The sequence below is a fragment of the Borostomias antarcticus genome (genome assembly GCF_949987555.1).
Source record: "Borostomias antarcticus genome assembly, chromosome: 10".
NCBI classification, from domain to species: Eukaryota; Metazoa; Chordata; class Actinopteri; order Stomiiformes; family Stomiidae; genus Borostomias; species Borostomias antarcticus.
Window position 1 is genome coordinate 5,309,045 of NC_140243.1, and position 17,664 is coordinate 5,326,708.

The window sequence follows — 17,664 nt, forward strand, 5'->3', positions numbered from 1 at the left end:
ATGAAATAAAATGTATAAAATGATCCCAAAAGTATGCTTTTTGTATTTTTATGGGTGGTTAAATAATGCATACCATAAAATAAGAACTTTTTAGCAGAGATAAACTACTATCGGACAAGAAAATTATACACATCTTCAAATTCTCAATGAAAATGGCTCCATCAGAGCATAAATCTCCAGGATAGATGTCAAATCACTTGGGAGCTCTTGGGGAAAAGCATTTTTCAACCGAGTGATAAAACATATGCCCACAGGCTCCAGCTCCTGCTACCGGTACACTCTGTACTGTACCCTCAAGCTGCATAATTCCATAGCTGTTCATAACAGTTGTTAAGAATTATCTCACCCACGCACATAGAACGCTTAAAAAAACATTAACAGCTGAAAGATCCCAGGGTCTAACTGGCTCCACGCTAACTGATGGAGCTAGTTTATGGGATCACGTCGCAGGTCTCCTGCGCTGGCTGGTTGCTGGGAATGTCCCTAGAGCTGCGTGCATCGCGGGGACCTTCCCACAACCCGCAAGGGCAATTCCCCAGCTCCCAAATGAGAAGGCCCGGTACCAAATGATTTTAAAAGCAACACTGCAACGGAAAAACTGGTGTTTAAAGAAAGTGTCCATATTGTGGTGTAGCCCACTGACTGAGCGTTCCTATGAGTTGACTTCACTAAGGGAAATGTTGAATGTTGCTGTCTCTACTGAACACACTTCAGTACAGTAGTCAATAAACCAGGTATAAGTATGTAGTGTTGACATGGAATTACAAGGGACACACAGGCCACATGTGAAATATATACTTTATTATGACCATACATTTCTCAAGATCAGTACAAAGTCATATTCTCTTAAACGATGCTTTCATCATAGGATTCTTTTTCCAAGACAGACGGGACAAAAAAAACGATTACAAAACACGTAACGTTTAGCCGTGTACGCACGGACAATGATGTACGCGCGCACATGTACATGCTGACATATGACAGTCATAGGCTAGATAGAGAGAAGGATTCAAAGAGAGGAATGCATTGATAACAGAGATGGCTCACATCGTACTAGGGGACAGAGGATCTCACCTCTGGATGACCGTGAGGTCAGCGCTTGAGAGAAAAGACAGATGGTTGACCTGACTCCTGCTGAAGCCACTATCGCTGGACTACAGCAGGAGACACCTGCCGGGCTAACGTTACACACTGCTGCTGGTCCAAACCACACTGAGTCTGAATGCACTGAGCCCGTTGGAAAATAATGCGGCCGCCTCAGGGGCCGGCTGAACCTAATTTTCCATGCGGAGTACAAACAGTGTTGTGTGAGCAGCTGCAGCAGGTAAACGAGGGACAGCACATTTGAAGTGTGGGGATGGGGGGGGTGGGGTTCACAAAGCTGGCTAGCTGAGGAGGCCTGAAGTCTGCACGAGTAGTAAAACCCAGAAAATAACTTCAGTCCATGTTCTAGATTTGAAGGGTTTCCAGTTTTTACTCATAGCAAAAGTCAGTCACGCTTGCTCAGTTAGCCAGCTTTGTGAAACCCCCCCTGGTCTCTGTGCACATAAATATGAACAAGCAAAGAAGAGGGGGAAAAAGACTTGTTTATGTCAGTAAAGCTTTTGACCATGCAACAACGTTCAGTACCTTTTTAAAAACACAAACACAGACACAGCTCGGACCCACCAGCGACCAAACGAGATGCCAAATATGTACAAAATATAACAAAAATAACAATATCTCTCGTTCTGCAAGAACGTATTTTTCTCTCATATTTTACAGCTAAAGTTGTACCATTAGTCCAGCACATTTAAGATGTGTACAGGTAGGTTGAGGGGAGGAAAGCGACAAAGTCTGAGACTCGTACTACATGTCAATACTACAAGGTCATTGAGAGCATTTAAATATGCCTGTATGGAAATATAAGCTGTAAAAAATAATATATTCCGAATACATTTATATACACATATGTTAAATACTGATCATTCTGAATCCCTGGATTGCTGAAAACTTGCTCGTCTATTTAGGCAGCTGACTTTAGTTTCTACAAGCTGAAGCCCTACACGCAGTTTATCAGCTGGTGTGTCTCTCATATTTGGATTCTGCCTCTGCCTGTGTACCTGCAGGTGATCACAGTTTGTCAAAACATGTGGGAGGTTTCGGGGGAACGGAGAGGTGAAAAAAAGTTTTACACTATCGATGGTCCATGAACATTATTCACTTCTTTTCTTGCTTAGGATTGGATACATGTTTACTCTTTATCTGTTCATGCGAGTAGAGAACACTTATCAACAATATGTCCTCTCCTCTGATGATACATCCATCATATTTGAGCAGACGTGTGTGTGTGTGTGTGTGTGTGTGTGTGTGTGTGTGTGTGTGTGTGATCTATGGGTACTCAGGGATCTGGCTGCCCATGACCCATCCCATAAGCCCCAGCAACAGCACCTCAGACTGGTAGCTCCTCCCCCCAGTTCAGACCAGCCAGCATACTGCACGTACCTAAACCACGTCTACACTAAAGCCTCATAAGTGCATTATTGTACATTATAATGTTTCATACCTCAATAGAGAAGCTCTCCCTTGCCTTAACGTACCACCTTCACACAATTAAGGCACCTTTTACACCCCTCGGGGTCAATGGGTTCTTCTAATAAGAAGAGAAGCGGAAACGAACAGAACGGGACGAGACCAGAACGGGACGAGACCAGAACGGGACGAGACCAGAACGGGACGAGACCAGAACGGGACGACGACACGTTCGAGGCGGTCGACGAGCAATAATGATGAAACATCACGGAATGTCTTGTGTGTAGGCGGCGGCGGCGCGGACAAAACGGCAAAACCGAACGCCGGGAGGGCCCCGCCTGGTTGACGACAGAGACCGGAGTCCCGAGTCCCAGCGCTCGAGCGCAAAACGCGGGAAACGCCGGGGGCTTATTCCCCGAACCCTCCCGACGGCGCTCAACTCCGTCTCCTGTGTCTGTCGAGTCTTTTTTTTTTTTTACCCCCAACTGTGAGTGTGTGTGTGTGTGTGTGTGTGTGTGTGTGTGTGTGAGAGTCAGTAGCCCACATTGAGCTTGTTCTTGTTGAGCTCTCTCTCCAGGTTGCCTATGAGCGTGTCGATGCTCTCCTGCAGGTCCCTCAGGTTGACCCTGTTGCTCAGCACGGGGCTGATGTCCTGGATCTTCATGTAGGCCTGGTACGTGTGCTCCCTGGGGAGGCAGCGCGGCGGCAGGATGCGCTCGCCGCCGTCCTCGTCGCCGCACACCGTCTCCTCGGGGGGCTGCTGGCCGCCGTCGCCATCGCCGCCGTCGCCCTCCTTCTCCCCCTCCCCTTCCTCCCCTTCCTCCTCAACCGCCCCCCCCCTCTCCTCCTCCTCCTCCTCCTTCTCCTCCCCCCCCTCCTCCGCCACTGCCTCCGCGACCTCCTCGCCCGGAGGGGGCTCCGCTCGCTCCGCCGCGGCCGGCTCCTCCCCCTGTCCGGTCTGGCTGCTCTCCCGCTCCCCCCCCAGCCCCCCGGGCTCGCCGTCCCGCCCCTCCTCGGCTGGCTCTGCGTCCTCCGACGGGACGTCGTCGTAGTCGGCCTCGTCCCTGGGCGGCGGCGGCGATGGCGGCGGCGGTGGGAAGTAGCCCTCGCCGCAGCAGCTCCAGTCGCCGGCGTAGCGGTTGCTAGGGCTGTCCAGGCGGCCCGCCCGGGGCCGCAGCACGCCCGCCATCTCCGCCTCGCTCAGGTTCAGCACCTGCGGCCGCTCTTTCCTCCGGCGCAGGGGAGGGGGCGCTGCCGTCGGCTGGGGGCCGGGGGGCTCCGGGGCCGGGGGCTTGCGTGGGTCCACCACTGGAGGGGGGAGAGAGAGAGAGAGAGAGAGAGAGAGAGAGAGAGAGGACATAAAGGGGACGCCGGGTTAGGACGAGGTACTCAGTTTGACCGGCTTCTGTATCTGCGTCCGCTCCCTGGTGCATGATTATGTGTTTGTGTGATCGTTTGTATGATCACACACCAGGGATCGTTCTTAACTGGCCGCTTGCAGCAGACGCCGCGGTTAGTTCTAATCACATTCCCAAACCACACGAGACGGGCGCTGCGTACACAAGGTCCCCTCGGGGGTTCGGAGATCGAGTTCGTATCGTAAACGCACGCCATGCTGCACAGATGCATGCCCAAATCCACTGCACCGCCCACTCTGTTACACCATATATCAAGATCCTCAGAAAACGGTCTGTTACACTCGGTGTCTTTGAGCTAATAAACGATATATGTACTGTTAACCTAATATAGGTCACTTTTAAGCTAAGACTGTCTAGATGAGAAGGGAGTGTGGGGGGCAGGGGGGGGGGGCAGGGGAGTCACATCTGTGCCAAGAGGACTAAACACTCCAACACAATCACTGCTGTTACCTCCGGGGTGCACCCCCCCCCTGTACCGACCACACCGCTAGCTGCCCCCTACAGCGAGGGCGGGGGGAGACAGAGAGAGAGAAACACACGTTTCAGAAGCAGGGTAACATGATTAAACATGCGTATTACAGCTAGGGTTGCAAAATTCCGGGAAACTCTCAACGGGAATTTATGGGAATTAACGGGAATAAACTGGAAATGTATGAGAATTAACGAGAATAAATTCTGTTTTGCAGTTTATTCCGGTTAATTCCCATTAATTCCCATAAATTCTGTTTTGCAGTTTATTCCGGTTAATTCCCATTAATTCACATAAATTCTGTTTTGCAGTTTATTCCGGTTAATTCACACAATTCCCATGGACAATTTGTGAATATTCTGGAATTTTCCAACTGTAATCACAGCCCTATGTTGGAGGTAGATGACTGAAACTGAGCCTGAGTTGTACAGGATAAAACATCAGCCAGTGGAGGAAGCTGTGCCAGTTAGCAAAACCCAGGCTGGCGTGTGCACCGCCGAGCCCAGGGCGCGAATGACCGTGAACCGCCATGAACCGCCGACCTCTGGCTGAATACCGCTGGGACGCGGCCCGCGGGATGTGGGGCGGAGGCCAGAAAAAAAAAGACCGGGACCTTCCGTTCCCAGGCTGCTTTCACGAGCTGCGCTGTCCCTGAACAAAGTTAAAAATACCCAGGTCCTCTAAACACACCCTCCTCCTCCTCTCCCTCCTCCTCCTCTCCGCCAGCACCATAGCGGCATAGCGTGATCTCTCCCAGGCCACCTGCTCTTTGTCCAAAACACACACACTCTCTCACGCACACACACACACACTGACACGCATTCCCTCTCTCACATGCATTCACACACACGCACACACTCTCTCTCATGCACACACACACACATACACACACACACACACACACACACACACACACTGACACGCATTCCCTCTCTCACATGCATTCACACACACGCACACACACTCTCTCACACACACACACACACACACACACACACACACACACACACACACACACACACTGACATGCATTCCCTCTCTCACATGCATTCACACACGTCCCCTTAACACAAAGCTCTGCACGCACCGAGTTTAAGGATTCACACGCACAGACGTTCACACAGCTTGACACCTGAAGGCGAGCGGTCAACGGTCAACATACACACCAAACACACATCGCATGCTCTCTCACACACCGTAAACACCCAGCCCCCATGTACAGATCTGGAGTACCGCACACTCACACACAGACACAAACACGCACGCACACACACATAGACACACACACACACACACACTCACACACAGACACAAACACGCACACACACACACACACACACTCTCAAGGCCTCAGCAACAATGCAGTGGAAGGTGGGGTCCTTGTGAAGAGACTGAAAATATACTGTGATGGTTGTGAAATGCTAGGCTAGGGTGTATGATGGAGGACGGAGGGCTAAGGTTAGCCCAGGAATGCCTGTAATTATAGTCCTGGCCATGTTACACTGTGGGCTGAGGAAGCGTGTGTGTGTGTGTGTGTGTGTGTGTGTGTGTGTGTGTGGAGAGGGAGGGGGGGGGGGGCGGGGTTGGGGAGGAAAGAAGAAACGAGAGGAGGGGGCGTAAACACGGGGTGGTGGACTAGCCAGAGACTTAGATTTCAGCCTGTCCGAGGTTAGAGTTACTCAAACACTCCATCAGCCGGGGGCACTCGGTCCAAAAACACGGCTGTCTGCCGACGCGCGCCGTAGGTGGTAGGGTGGGGCCGTGCGGGGGGGTCGAGGCGTTACCCCACCACGTTTACAGGCAGGAAGTTAATTTCAGAGTGCAGGGGGAGGTTGTCAAACGGATACTCGCATGTCTGCATCACAGGTAGCATTTGTAAGTCGTCCGAAAATAAAAGGTTGGTCGGTCACGAGGGATGTTAGCGATCCGCCCGCCTCCCCTCGCTACGCTCAATCTAGACTCATGGGTCAAGTCTCTGAACGCTGCGCTCGACTAGAGACTGAAGGCCTTCGTCCAGATTTCGTCGCACTGAAACGGACGTTTGAGATCATCTAACTTCCGTAGTTTGACGTATTTCCGACGCACACAAGCTATGAGGGTGGGACATATGTTTAGAGGAATTTGATTGGAACATTGACAAGTGGAAATTATTGGCCTAAAATCTAAGGTACCTGTTGTCGTCATTGCAAGTGACCTACCGTTTTCCAGGAAGTAAGAAATTATATACTTTGATATAAGATTACAACAAAAGTAGAATTTTGTAATTCTTTTGGCATACTTCGTTGAATAGGTGAACACTATGACCAATTATGTGAACCGAAATGGGACAGAATGCTTTTTTCATTTCAGTGCGACTTTAAGGTGGTCCTTCCTAATAGGGTGGTTAATGTTCTGTTTTTGTTTTGATTCTCCGCTCCAGTTTGTTTGGAGGCGGGTCCTTCACCCTGTAGGACATGCAGGCAGTGGTCCTGATTGGTCGGATTGAGTCGGCGCTGTCCTAGCGACGATTTTCAACGGAGATGTCTCCAGACAAAAGTCTGGTATCGCGAGACTAGCCTCGATCCTGAACAACATCCACGGCGAGCACACTCGTCGGCACGAGCTTTGCCCCGCCCACCTCCCGGGGAACCTTATACTCATACGACTTGTTTTCTATCTGTACCAGACGACGCAGAGTCTTCACATGTCGCGCGGCGGCGGCGCTCAAAGCAGACAGCTGCTGGGAGCACAGCGGTCGGGCGGGGAGACAAACGACCAGCCATGAGGCCCAGCTGGTACAGGATATCTTCCCCCTGGATGGTGATTTATATACTGTAAACAAGCGTGGCGAACAGTATACAGCTGCCTGGGAAGGCCAGGGCGGGGCGGTCTGTGGGGTATCTCGTCCATGAAGGGAGCAGATGGCGGAGTAGCGGGCTATCTGCTGCCCGCGAGACCCCGGCCGGCAAACCAGTCGGTAAACCAGCCGGTCAGACCTCAGTGATCAAAGCAGCAGAGAGTCTTTTAAAGTCGTGTTTGGAGCAGAAACCGCGGAGCTGGGAGCAATTTGCTCCAGGCTTCCTCCGGCACCGGGACCGGATGAAACACATGGGGGGGGGGGGGGGGATGGGGCCTCTGACCAAATTAGACCGACCGTTAATAGCGGCTTGTAAATCGAGTTGTGTATCAAGCTGTCTGAGGGAAGACTGCGCTTAACGCTACGCCACTTCATCAGAGCCCAGCCAGACCCTGCGCAGGCGCGGGGGGACCCCCCTCAGTGTATGAGATCAGTAGAGATCCACGTCGTTCCTACTATCTCCGTGGTCTGGGGCCCTGTCTGACATGGGCGTACCTGGCCAGAGCTGCAGCAGGTAGTGCAGGACCTCGATGTGCTTCTTGAAGTGCAGGGCGCTGGCCAGCTCCTCCGAGTCCATGAACACGCGGTTGCTGTGACAGGACGCCTCCTGCCGCTGGCTGAGCAGCACGGGCCCGAAGCACACCGCCAGGTTCTGGCACGTCATCTTGTTCACCTCGTGGTGCGACGCCACCAGCTTCAGATGGTCGAGGAGCTTCCGGAGGGTCACCTGTACACACGCACGCGGAGGACAGGACATGCTAGGTCAAGTTAGGCGGGAAAAAATACATTCTGGGTTAAATTCTCTTACTTTTAGTCGTTGGTCTCAGCAGGTGTCCTAGTGATTGAAATAAGCTATATATGGTATATTGCACTGTAGTTTGTTTACACTGTATTTTGTATTTGCACTGTTTTTTGTACTGCATTTGCACTGTCATGTCTTTGCACCCTGTCCTACATCATCTGCAACAGCGTACGCCTTTATCCTATTTAAATTCCTAGTAAGGATGTACCTGTGAATGAAATTCAAGTCTCACCAAAGTGTTTTGTTTTCCTACTTGACTATTGTTCCAACTTTGTAGTTCGTTCTCATAGATCAGTCTGTTAAAACTACAAATTATTCCTGTGTGACATCACTTCCCTGTCCTCTTCATCCTGAAACTATGTCACTTCCTTTTTCACTTTATAACCTATCGACCTCGTCCCCATCTGACTCACTCGAGCCCGGATTCACTTCCTGTGCTCTTGTCCGAATTGCAAATCGTAACATAGAATAAACTATTGTCTTTGTTTGAAACCAGCTTGACCGACCACTCAGCGTGTTCTTTGAAATCTAAACTAAACCAAGTAAGATTTTTCCTTTACACCATATACATGGCTAGTAAAACAGATCTTGAAGCCTATTGCTGGGGGTCATATCAGCCACTAGGCTGGGTCTGCTGCTGTACTGTGAGCACTGTGGAGCTGAGCTGTGCCTCGCTGAGGACACGGGGAGAACGTGACGTTGAGGAGGTCTGCTCTGGTCCTCACCCGCTCCACCTCCGGCAGGTGCTCCAGCAGGCCGACCGTGTGCTCCGTGTCCGCCTGGTCGTTCTCGCAGCCCCCGGGGCCGATCCGCAGAGGCCTCCTCGCCATGGAGTCCAACACGGCCTCGTACAGCTGCTTAGTGATGAGGGGGTAGGGCAGCTCCCGCAGGTAGTCCTTCAACACCCCTGGGGGGGGAGAGAGAGAGAGAGAGAGCGATGAGGACATTAGATGAATAATGATCATCATTATGCACTTTTTAGATCAATCACGATCAGCTGATTTCCCCACGGCTAGATAGAGAAGAACTCATCTGAACTTCACACAGACAGATGACTTAAATACCTGACAAATCACTAACAATATTATCTTTAGGAAGAGTCATTATTGAGAAATCAAAGGCTTTTCTTTCCCTCCTCTTTTAGGCGGTTGGAAGCTAGAATACTCTGCAGGCTGCCAAGGCAGGCCCCATTGTTGCGGTGGGTTCTGTGGCGTCTGGTGCAATGCCTGATTAGAATCGGGCGTGACATGGCAGCCTGAGAATGCAGGGGGCCTCGCTTCAGCCAAGGCGCGTTCACACCTGTGACTTCAGCCTCCCCCCCGGCCCAGACAAAAGAGACGGCCAAACGCGAAAACCACACTGTCGATCTGCGCTAAGCCCCCGGAAAAATTATTGGCATGTCTTTTCTTTTCGTTGGGGGGAGGGAACAAATACGAACAAATGCAGTAATAAAACTTTTTTTTTTTTTTTTTTAGTTCTTGGCAGCGTGACAGTTCTTTGCAGTGGATTCATTGTTATTTTCTTCCCAGAATGCATACAGTAACCAGGGACGGGCGTTCAGAGCGTTCTTTGAGCTGGGTGATCTACAGTAGGTCCTCAGTGAAATGGCTGCACATTTCACGAATGTGGCGAGGAGGATGGGTGTCAGCGCTGTCTAAGACGGCACCAACCTCCCAAAACTGTGAGTGAGACTCATGAGGCTTAGTCTCGGAGCGAGACTCTCTACGGAGGAGGGAGTCTGGACTTCGGCCGCTTAGAATTTGTAAAAGGAAGTTCTTAAAAAAACTCATCACTTCCTGTCCGGACGGTCTACTACTCTCTACGGAGTTTTGACGGGATATCCGCCCGTTTTTCCTTCAACCAAATTTCAGCGCCTGAATACCAGATGTCATAGACAATCCGGAGCGGAAGTCGACTCGTCTGGCTTGCGAGACTACATGAGACTCATAACTTTGGTGAATTTACAAATAAAAAAAGCTACAGATTAACGGTAGTAGTGAACCAGACGATCACCACCACAACCAGACAAGTGAAATGATTTACACTGCTAGTGAACTACAACTACATGTAGACAGGGAACCACTGATCTCACAGCCGGTGACAAACCTCTAGAACAACATTCAGAAAGGCTAGGATAGGAGCTGCCGAATCAATTAGACCACTGCTGCTTTGACAGTTAACATCTCAGTTCTCCAGACGTGCCATAGCCTAATCCTAGGATTATAATCCAGGTTCTAGTCCCACAGTAAAAAACACCTTTTACAAGTAGCAGTACAGTAGTGAGAGCATACTTAACCTCCTTTTAAGTACGAGAGGTTTAGCTGACTGATTTCATCTGTCTCAGCCTCCCTGGCACAATCTGCATGGCCAGTAATCCGGGCAAAGACGAAGCAGATTTAAAATTAGCTGGGATTATGTGAAACACTCCCATTTCCTCCACATGGAACAACACACCCAGCCATTTCAACAGTGGCAACTATGCCACAATCTCTATAATGCATGCATTGTACTGTGTGTATAGTATCGACACGTCCTCCTGTTATTGTTCTGTGTCAAAAGGTATTTCCTCTCCTTCTCCCAACCCCTTCCTCCTGACCTATATACGCTGTCGTAAAACTCTCAGTCCGTGAAAAAAGGCTCCCTTTTGGTGAGCGCACAGCGGGCCTGCTTTCCAGCTTAGGACTCTGAACCCCGCTCCACAACAACGCTCCTGCCCAACTCAAGACTCGACACGCCACGACGCAGCGACGCGGGAGAGAGGGGGCCGAGACCTGTGCATTCCAACCCCCCCCCCCCCCCCCCCCCCCCCACCCACCCCTCCCGGGTCCCCTGTCCAACAAAACAACCAAGTCTGCTGTGTCAAGCAATCAGTGGAACTCGGAGTCCCCCCTCCCCCGTCTCTCAGGTAGATCCATAATGACAGGTCTGTGGTCAGACCTGTAGCGAGCGGAGGCGCGCGCCGCTGTGCGGAGATGAAGACGGCAGATATGAAAGGGAAAAGCCTGTTCTGGGCTCCTATTTAACGGCCGTTCGGGGGGCCGTCTCTGTCCCCTCCCCCGTCAGAGAGACAGCGTACAGTACATCTTCACACTTTTATCTCGTCACACTTTTATCTCCAGGGTAGTTCCAGGAAAGGTATTTGGCGCGTACTGTTGAGCACGCGGACAGACGACTGCAAGATTAGCATACTTTGTTGTTCTCTGAATAACTCTTTAGACAAGCTGATTTCCTGAACAGATAGACGGCGTGTTTGTGAACACGCTCCAGTCAAACCCATAACATTCACCTTCATCATTCTCTGGGACAGGAACTACCTTTTTATCTGGATCATGTAATCAAGTCCTTTCATTACTGAAGAACAACATTCAGAGCCGGATCAAAACATGCTGCTTATCATGGATAACGTTTCGTTTTGCAACTATACAAATAGCGTGAACACTTCAACTTCCCCGGTCCAGAAAAAATAATCTAAGACCGCATTGACCTCCACTTTAAGGTGTGTGAGCCCATAGACACTGACATGGTGAGAGGTCACTGTAGGCCAGTTGTAGCTTGTAGCTTTCATCTTCCTTATGAAATCTTCGAATCACACAGACGCAATCACCTAACATTACATAACATCACACACAATAAAAGGCAGACACAACCATAAAGCAAGGCATCTACCGGTGTTTTATATAAACAATGCTCTCTCCTATGAGTGTGTGTAGTGTCCCAGAACGACGAGGACACAGCCATTGTGTGCGTGTGTTTGTGTGTGTGTGTGTGGTAAATGATTAGCCTGCTATATGACTCAGCCTGGTGTTTACTATTCCTTTGGAGCACCTTAACCTCTGCTGGGTCTCCAGATACACACACACGTACGTGTACACACACACACACACACACACACACACACACACACACACACACACACACACACACACACACACACACACACACACACACACACACACACACACACACACACACACACACACACACACACACACACAGGGCTAGGCCACTGGGCTCAGGGAAGAACAGGTGGGCTTCCTCTGCAGGTGCTATCCCTATTTCCAACGCTAACTAGACCTGACAGGCAGCAGTGCACCCTGGGTGACTGCTGTTATCCTGCGGCGCGGTCAGAGAATCGTCGCTAGCTCACAACTGGTCTAATCACAGCCCGACTGCTTTTTCATTTTGTTCCTTTTCGAAAACGACCACCAAAAGACTACAGCGTACACCACGCAACGGGCCAGCGATCTACCTTTGACCCTTTGACCTCTCTCGTTCAAACAAACCTGCAGGTCACCGCTCGAGTCGGTGCCGCAGTCAAGGGAACAAATGGGGTCTTGTTCTCCCTCTTCCAGCGGCACCACCCACTAACCCCCGTCCCCCCTCCCCTCCCACCCCCTTCAGCACCGCCCCCCCCCCCCCCCAGACCGGTGGAGGGACTGAGGGCCTAGGCGCAGCCTGGCAGGGGGACAGGGGGACAGGCCTGCCTGGTCCTGGGGGGTAGCACGCTGCTCCGACACCCCACACTCTCCGTCCTAGGGAGGGCTCAGCTAATCCCCCATGCGTGAGCCAAATACCATCTGTGTTTGTTCGGCAACAAAGGAGGCACTTGTTAATGACTTTCCACGTCTTCGCCGGGCAAGGCGGTGGGGGGCGTTGAGTCGAGGTTGGGCGGGGGGGTTGGATGGGAGCGGAGGTGAGCCAGGGTTTGAGAATCGCTGGGAGTGATATCTATGTTAAACAGTCCATACTTCACCTTAATAGCCAGCGTTCTGACTCAACGGATGTAGGTTTTGGGGATAAGCCTAGTCATTAGTGCGTTACTGCCGTGGCGCAGGAATATGCTGTTGGCCCGATCAGACTCCATCTAGACTACGTGAAACAACAACAACCTAGAAAGGTAATGAGTGCTGCCAGACCTTCCTCCAGCGCTGGCACAGCCACGTCAACAAAGAGTGGAGATCTGGTCTGGCCATGAGAGACTACTTAACCAGCAAATTCAAAACACTCCATTCCCTCCAGCCAGAGGGACACGCACACACACACAGTCCCGTCACGCAGTCTTTCTGTCTCGTTGGGTTCCTGCCTGTTCTTTATCAAAAGGTGGGCTGGCTATCTCTTTCTCGAAGGTGAAGCTATCACTGCTATTTGTTTATTTGTTTATTATTGGTAAACTTCCACCTTACAGTACATCCAGGGCTGGACTGGGACAAAAAATCGGCCCTGGCATTTTTGGCCCAGACCGGCCCACAGGGCTGGACTGGGTGAATATTTCCTGCCGGGAAATGTAGCCCCAGTCAGGCCACTAGCCGAGCCGACGCGGTGAGATGGAACACCTTCAGTTTCGTTTTGTTGACGGGGGGGGGGGCTGCGCGATTTGTTGACGGGGGGGGGGGGGGGGGGGGCTGCGGTGCTGCGCGATTTGTTGACGGGGGGGGGGGGGGGGGGGGGGGGTGCTGCGCGATTTCTTGACACCTGAAACTTACAGAGGGAGGGGTGGGGCCTACATATGATTGGGCCAGCCCAGTGTCACTATAGAGGATGGACCAATGGGCCGCTGTCCCTGCTCTATGGGCCGTTCGTTAGCTCTTTTTTTTTTTTTTTAGATCGGCCCACAAGTAGGTCCGGCCCACCGGGCATTTGCCCGGTACGCCACATGGCCAGTCCGGCCCTGAGTACATCTCGTCTCGTTGGACTGGAGCCTTGGCACCTACCAGACCCGGTCACATGATCGGCTTGTTCTCAGGGTTCCACGAGTGCATCTGAACTTGGAAGGGCTGCTTTTTTCCATGATGCTCCGTATGCTTGGAATACCTTCCAACAGACTCTACAGCTTGAGGTCCTTCCTTCAGTCACAGAGTTTAAGACCATGGCTCTAGACCCCTGTACTTCAACCCGTAGCTATTTTTTTTAATTATTATTATTGTAGATTGCATTTGTTTTGTTGATTTGTGTCTCTGCGTGAACTCGTCATCACTGTAAATGAGGGAAACCTCAGTGCTTTGTTTCACAAGTATAAATAAAGGTTTGAAATGAGATGGAACGGTTTGACAGGGTTCTCAGATGACCGTCCACGCGCTCGACTACCAGCGTCTCCTCTCATCCCGGACGAACTGCCTCCAGGTTTAAATACAAGCGGCTTCGTTCACTGCCCTGCGTGACTCGGTCACCTACACGGCCCAGGACTGATGGCGTGACTGATGGGGCTAGCCTATAACTCGCGTAGCGCTTTGAATGACGCAGTGTGGAGGTCGGGACTCTCGATGGCTGAGTTCAACATTACGTTTTCTGAGAAAAGGACCAAGGGGTCAATGTGGTCCAAACCCCCCCTAGCCGTGACTAAAAACACTCCGTCAATCTGTGGCCTGGAAGAGGGGGGGGCGGGCGGGCGGGGGGGGGGGGGGGGGTCGAGGACGGCTCTGTGGACACTGGGCCCTACAGCTGCCAGCCAAGCCCCTCGGCCCTGGAATGACCAACCAACAGTGGATGTGGACAGAGAGAGACAGACCACCCCCCCCCCCTCCCCCCCGCCATGAATCCCTTCTGCCCCCCCCCCCCCCCCCCGCGCTCACAGAACCTGATTCAAGCAGGTTATCAGTGTTTTAACAAACTCAACTCCTGATACGTCATGTTTTGACGCAGTCTCCAAATCGGGGAGAAAGACAACGACAAAAGACGAGCCGGTGCCTAAACGTGGCGTTCCCGTTCGGAGCGTGACCGTCGCCACGATGAGCCTTGTCCTGGTGACTTTGTCCAGATCTGCCTTTGAAACAAAAGAAAGGCCACGCACGGCACATGTTCTGCGCGCCTGGGGCTGAAACTTTGACCCCCTGGCTAATCAATTCCACTACCTCTGCTTTTCAAATTAGCCGTGTGACACGCCGACCCTCTTAGCTCATCCGTTTTTGCTTGCTTATTAACCCCTTCGACTCCGCTCAAACCCCTCAGCTCAGCCCGGCCTAACTGACCCGGCCCATTCTCCCTTCCCCCTCTCTCTCTCTCTCTCTCTCTCTCCCTTCCCCCCTCTCTCTCTCTCACTCTCTCTCTCCCTTCCCCCTCTCTCTCTCTCCCTCCCTCCCTCTCTCTCTCTCTCTCTCTCCCTCTCCCTCCCTCCCTCTCTCTCTCTCTCTCTCCCTCCCTCTCTCCCTCCCTCCTCTCTCTCTCTCCCTCCCTCCCTCCTCTCTCCCTCCCTCTCTCTCTCTCTCCCTCGCGCTCTCCCTCCCTCTCTCCCTCCCTCCCTCCCTCTCCCTCTCTCTCTCTCTCTCTATCTCTCTCTCCCTCCAGGCCCATCTGCAACACCCGCTCGCCCCACAGAGCAAATTTAGACAGCAAGCAAAAACCAACAATCCGCGCCGGTGCGGGCCCTTTTTTTCGAACCCGCTCAACTGTTAACTGTGTTCTTTGCCCTGCCATGCAAATGCATGCGGATCAAAGAAGGCATGATAGGAGGACGCCTATATGGGCCTCTTCCCAAAACCAACATCAGCTCCCACAATGCCAGGGGGCTTCCACGGTCTTCCTCTTTCGGTGGGAGGGGTGGGGGTGGGGGCGGGGGGGGGAACATGAGCAAGTCATTTTCTCCAACGTTTTTGCCTCCTCTGATCCTCCTAACTGGATTCCTAACGCGATTCGTTATTGGATTCCTGATGACACGGCTGATTTGATAAGCAGAAACATAACTGGGATCTCTTGATCTAACCGCTGACATTCCTGCAGCAGGCAGGACCGGATGTTCGGTCTCCGGGGCACTGAGACGAAATAAGACCAGCGCCGTTCACGGACGGTTCAACGCCAGTTGAGGGATGAGTACTAGAGAGACCACCGGAACTGGATTCATCCACCCGGAATCTTCCACTCCCTCGTAGCCACTTGCTAACGTTCCCCCGTTCTTTGTGAGAGAGGCGAGTCCGTGATGACCCGAGGTGGACGGAGGGTCGGCAGGGAGCACGTCCCGACCCGGAGCGGAGGGGGTGACCTAAATGGACGGTCTGGTTCACGCGAGGCCTCCCTCCCTCCCTCCCTCGGGCACGGCCGCGCGCTGGTCTGCCGAGGGGGGGATGCTGTTACCACGAACAAAGACGCGCGCAGACACAAGAGGCCGCGCGGTACGCCGACAGGGGGGGGAAGCAAAAACAGGGCGGGGTGTGTTGTTGAGTTGTTACCTGTAATGACGTTGATGTCCGGATAGGTGTTCTCACACAGCTCCACGGCGTAGCTGTCCCTCTCGAACGCCTCCCTCAGCTCCTTCTTCACCGCCGCCGAGCCACACAGGCGGTAGAGACCCACGACCTGGAAACACACACACCAGGTCAGACCCCCACGCGCACGACAAGGCTGGGTCGGCTCGGTCGACCGGGGCGAGGGGGGGGGCGTCTTTACTCGCCTGTGGGTCATGTTCGCGAGAGAGGGACGATCTGGTCTCGATGAGTGTGACCACACATGTGGTGTGGGGTGTGTGTGTGTGTGTGTGTGTGTGTGTGTGTGGGGGGGGAGGGGTAGAGAGAAACACAACCCATCAGCTTGTCTGCGGTTCTTAACTGAGGCTCATCACAGGCCACCGGAGCCCAGAAGACCACCCAGTCTCGCCGAGCGGCTCGCCACGGGAGACGCTCGGACTGTGACGCGGCGCCGCGTCTAATCCACAGCCACGGCCCCGGCGGGGGTACGGGGCACCTAGGTGGTACAAGCCGCTTTGATTCTTGCAAAACAATTGGCTTAAAACCGAACCGGCATCCTCTTACGTAACTGGCGAAGGGAGCTGTGCTGCATGCGTGGTCATTCAGAGCTACCGAAACAAGAGAAGAGCTAGAACGCGCTAGAACGTACGACAACCGCCTAGCGGTCCGTCTCCCACCTGCTTGCTCAGTGGGCGGTCGCCCCGGAGACGCTGTGGAATGTCTCGTGCCGCATGTGTCTGGCGTGTAGCATGCCGGGCCCCGCGGTGTCCTAGCGACCGGTGAAGTCGTGGGCTGTAAATGGCTAGCTCGGTCCGCGCCGGTCAACCCGGCATCCGCAGCCCCCACGGGCAGTCTACACAGGGGCAGCAGGGACACTGTTTGTGAGTTTGGCTCCGTATAGAATTTCTAAACCTCGCGGGAGGAGGAGGGGGGTTCGACAGGGATCTGTCTTTGTGAGCGAGTAAACAGAAGTCACTAGGCACAGTGAACAAGTCGTCCATTGAGAAAAAGGCCTTTCTTTCGGGGCGAGTGGAGGGTGTGCGGGCGACAGCTGGTCGGGGAGAGGCTTTGTCCTGACCTGCTGCTGCCGGGAAACGCGCGGCCGCAACAGGAAACAAGGGCCGGCGCTCGCCTTCATTAAAAACAACACAACGGCTTCCTGTGGCGAGCCCGGGGACTTCCTGAATGAGCGCTCTGCGTACGTCGTGCGCGCGGCCACACACCCGCTCACACACACACACGTGCGCGCAGTTTTGAGTGGCTGACTGAGCCCCTAAGCCGATCACTGCGGGGGTAGACGCTGACGGATCTTCACGGGTCACTAAAACAGTTGCACCTGCGTCGTGCAGTACTCAGCAATACGCTCAAATGGGCCTACTAAATAACCTTTAGCATTTAAGAATTTTACTCATGTACTTGAGACAAGCCTTGTCTAGTAGTAGCCTATGTAGACA

At 52.7% G+C, this 17,664-nt stretch overlaps 1 protein-coding gene across 1 annotated transcript in view; it reads right to left on the bottom strand.

The window, feature by feature from the left end:
* Window positions 1-860: 860 nt before the first annotated feature.
* syde2 (synapse defective 1, Rho GTPase, homolog 2 (C. elegans)) overlaps window positions 861-17,664 on the bottom strand; it is a 34,735-nt gene continuing 17,931 nt past the window's right edge. The window contains exons 4-7 of the mRNA XM_084444331.1: window positions 16,196-16,322; window positions 8,762-8,943; window positions 7,730-7,961; window positions 861-3,819 (exon numbers count right to left, since the gene is read on the bottom strand). Coding sequence (XP_084300457.1) covers window positions 3,044-3,819; window positions 7,730-7,961; window positions 8,762-8,943; window positions 16,196-16,322 — 1,317 coding nt within the window. The 3' untranslated portion in view covers window positions 861-3,043. The remainder of the gene's footprint in view (window positions 3,820-7,729; window positions 7,962-8,761; window positions 8,944-16,195; window positions 16,323-17,664) is intronic.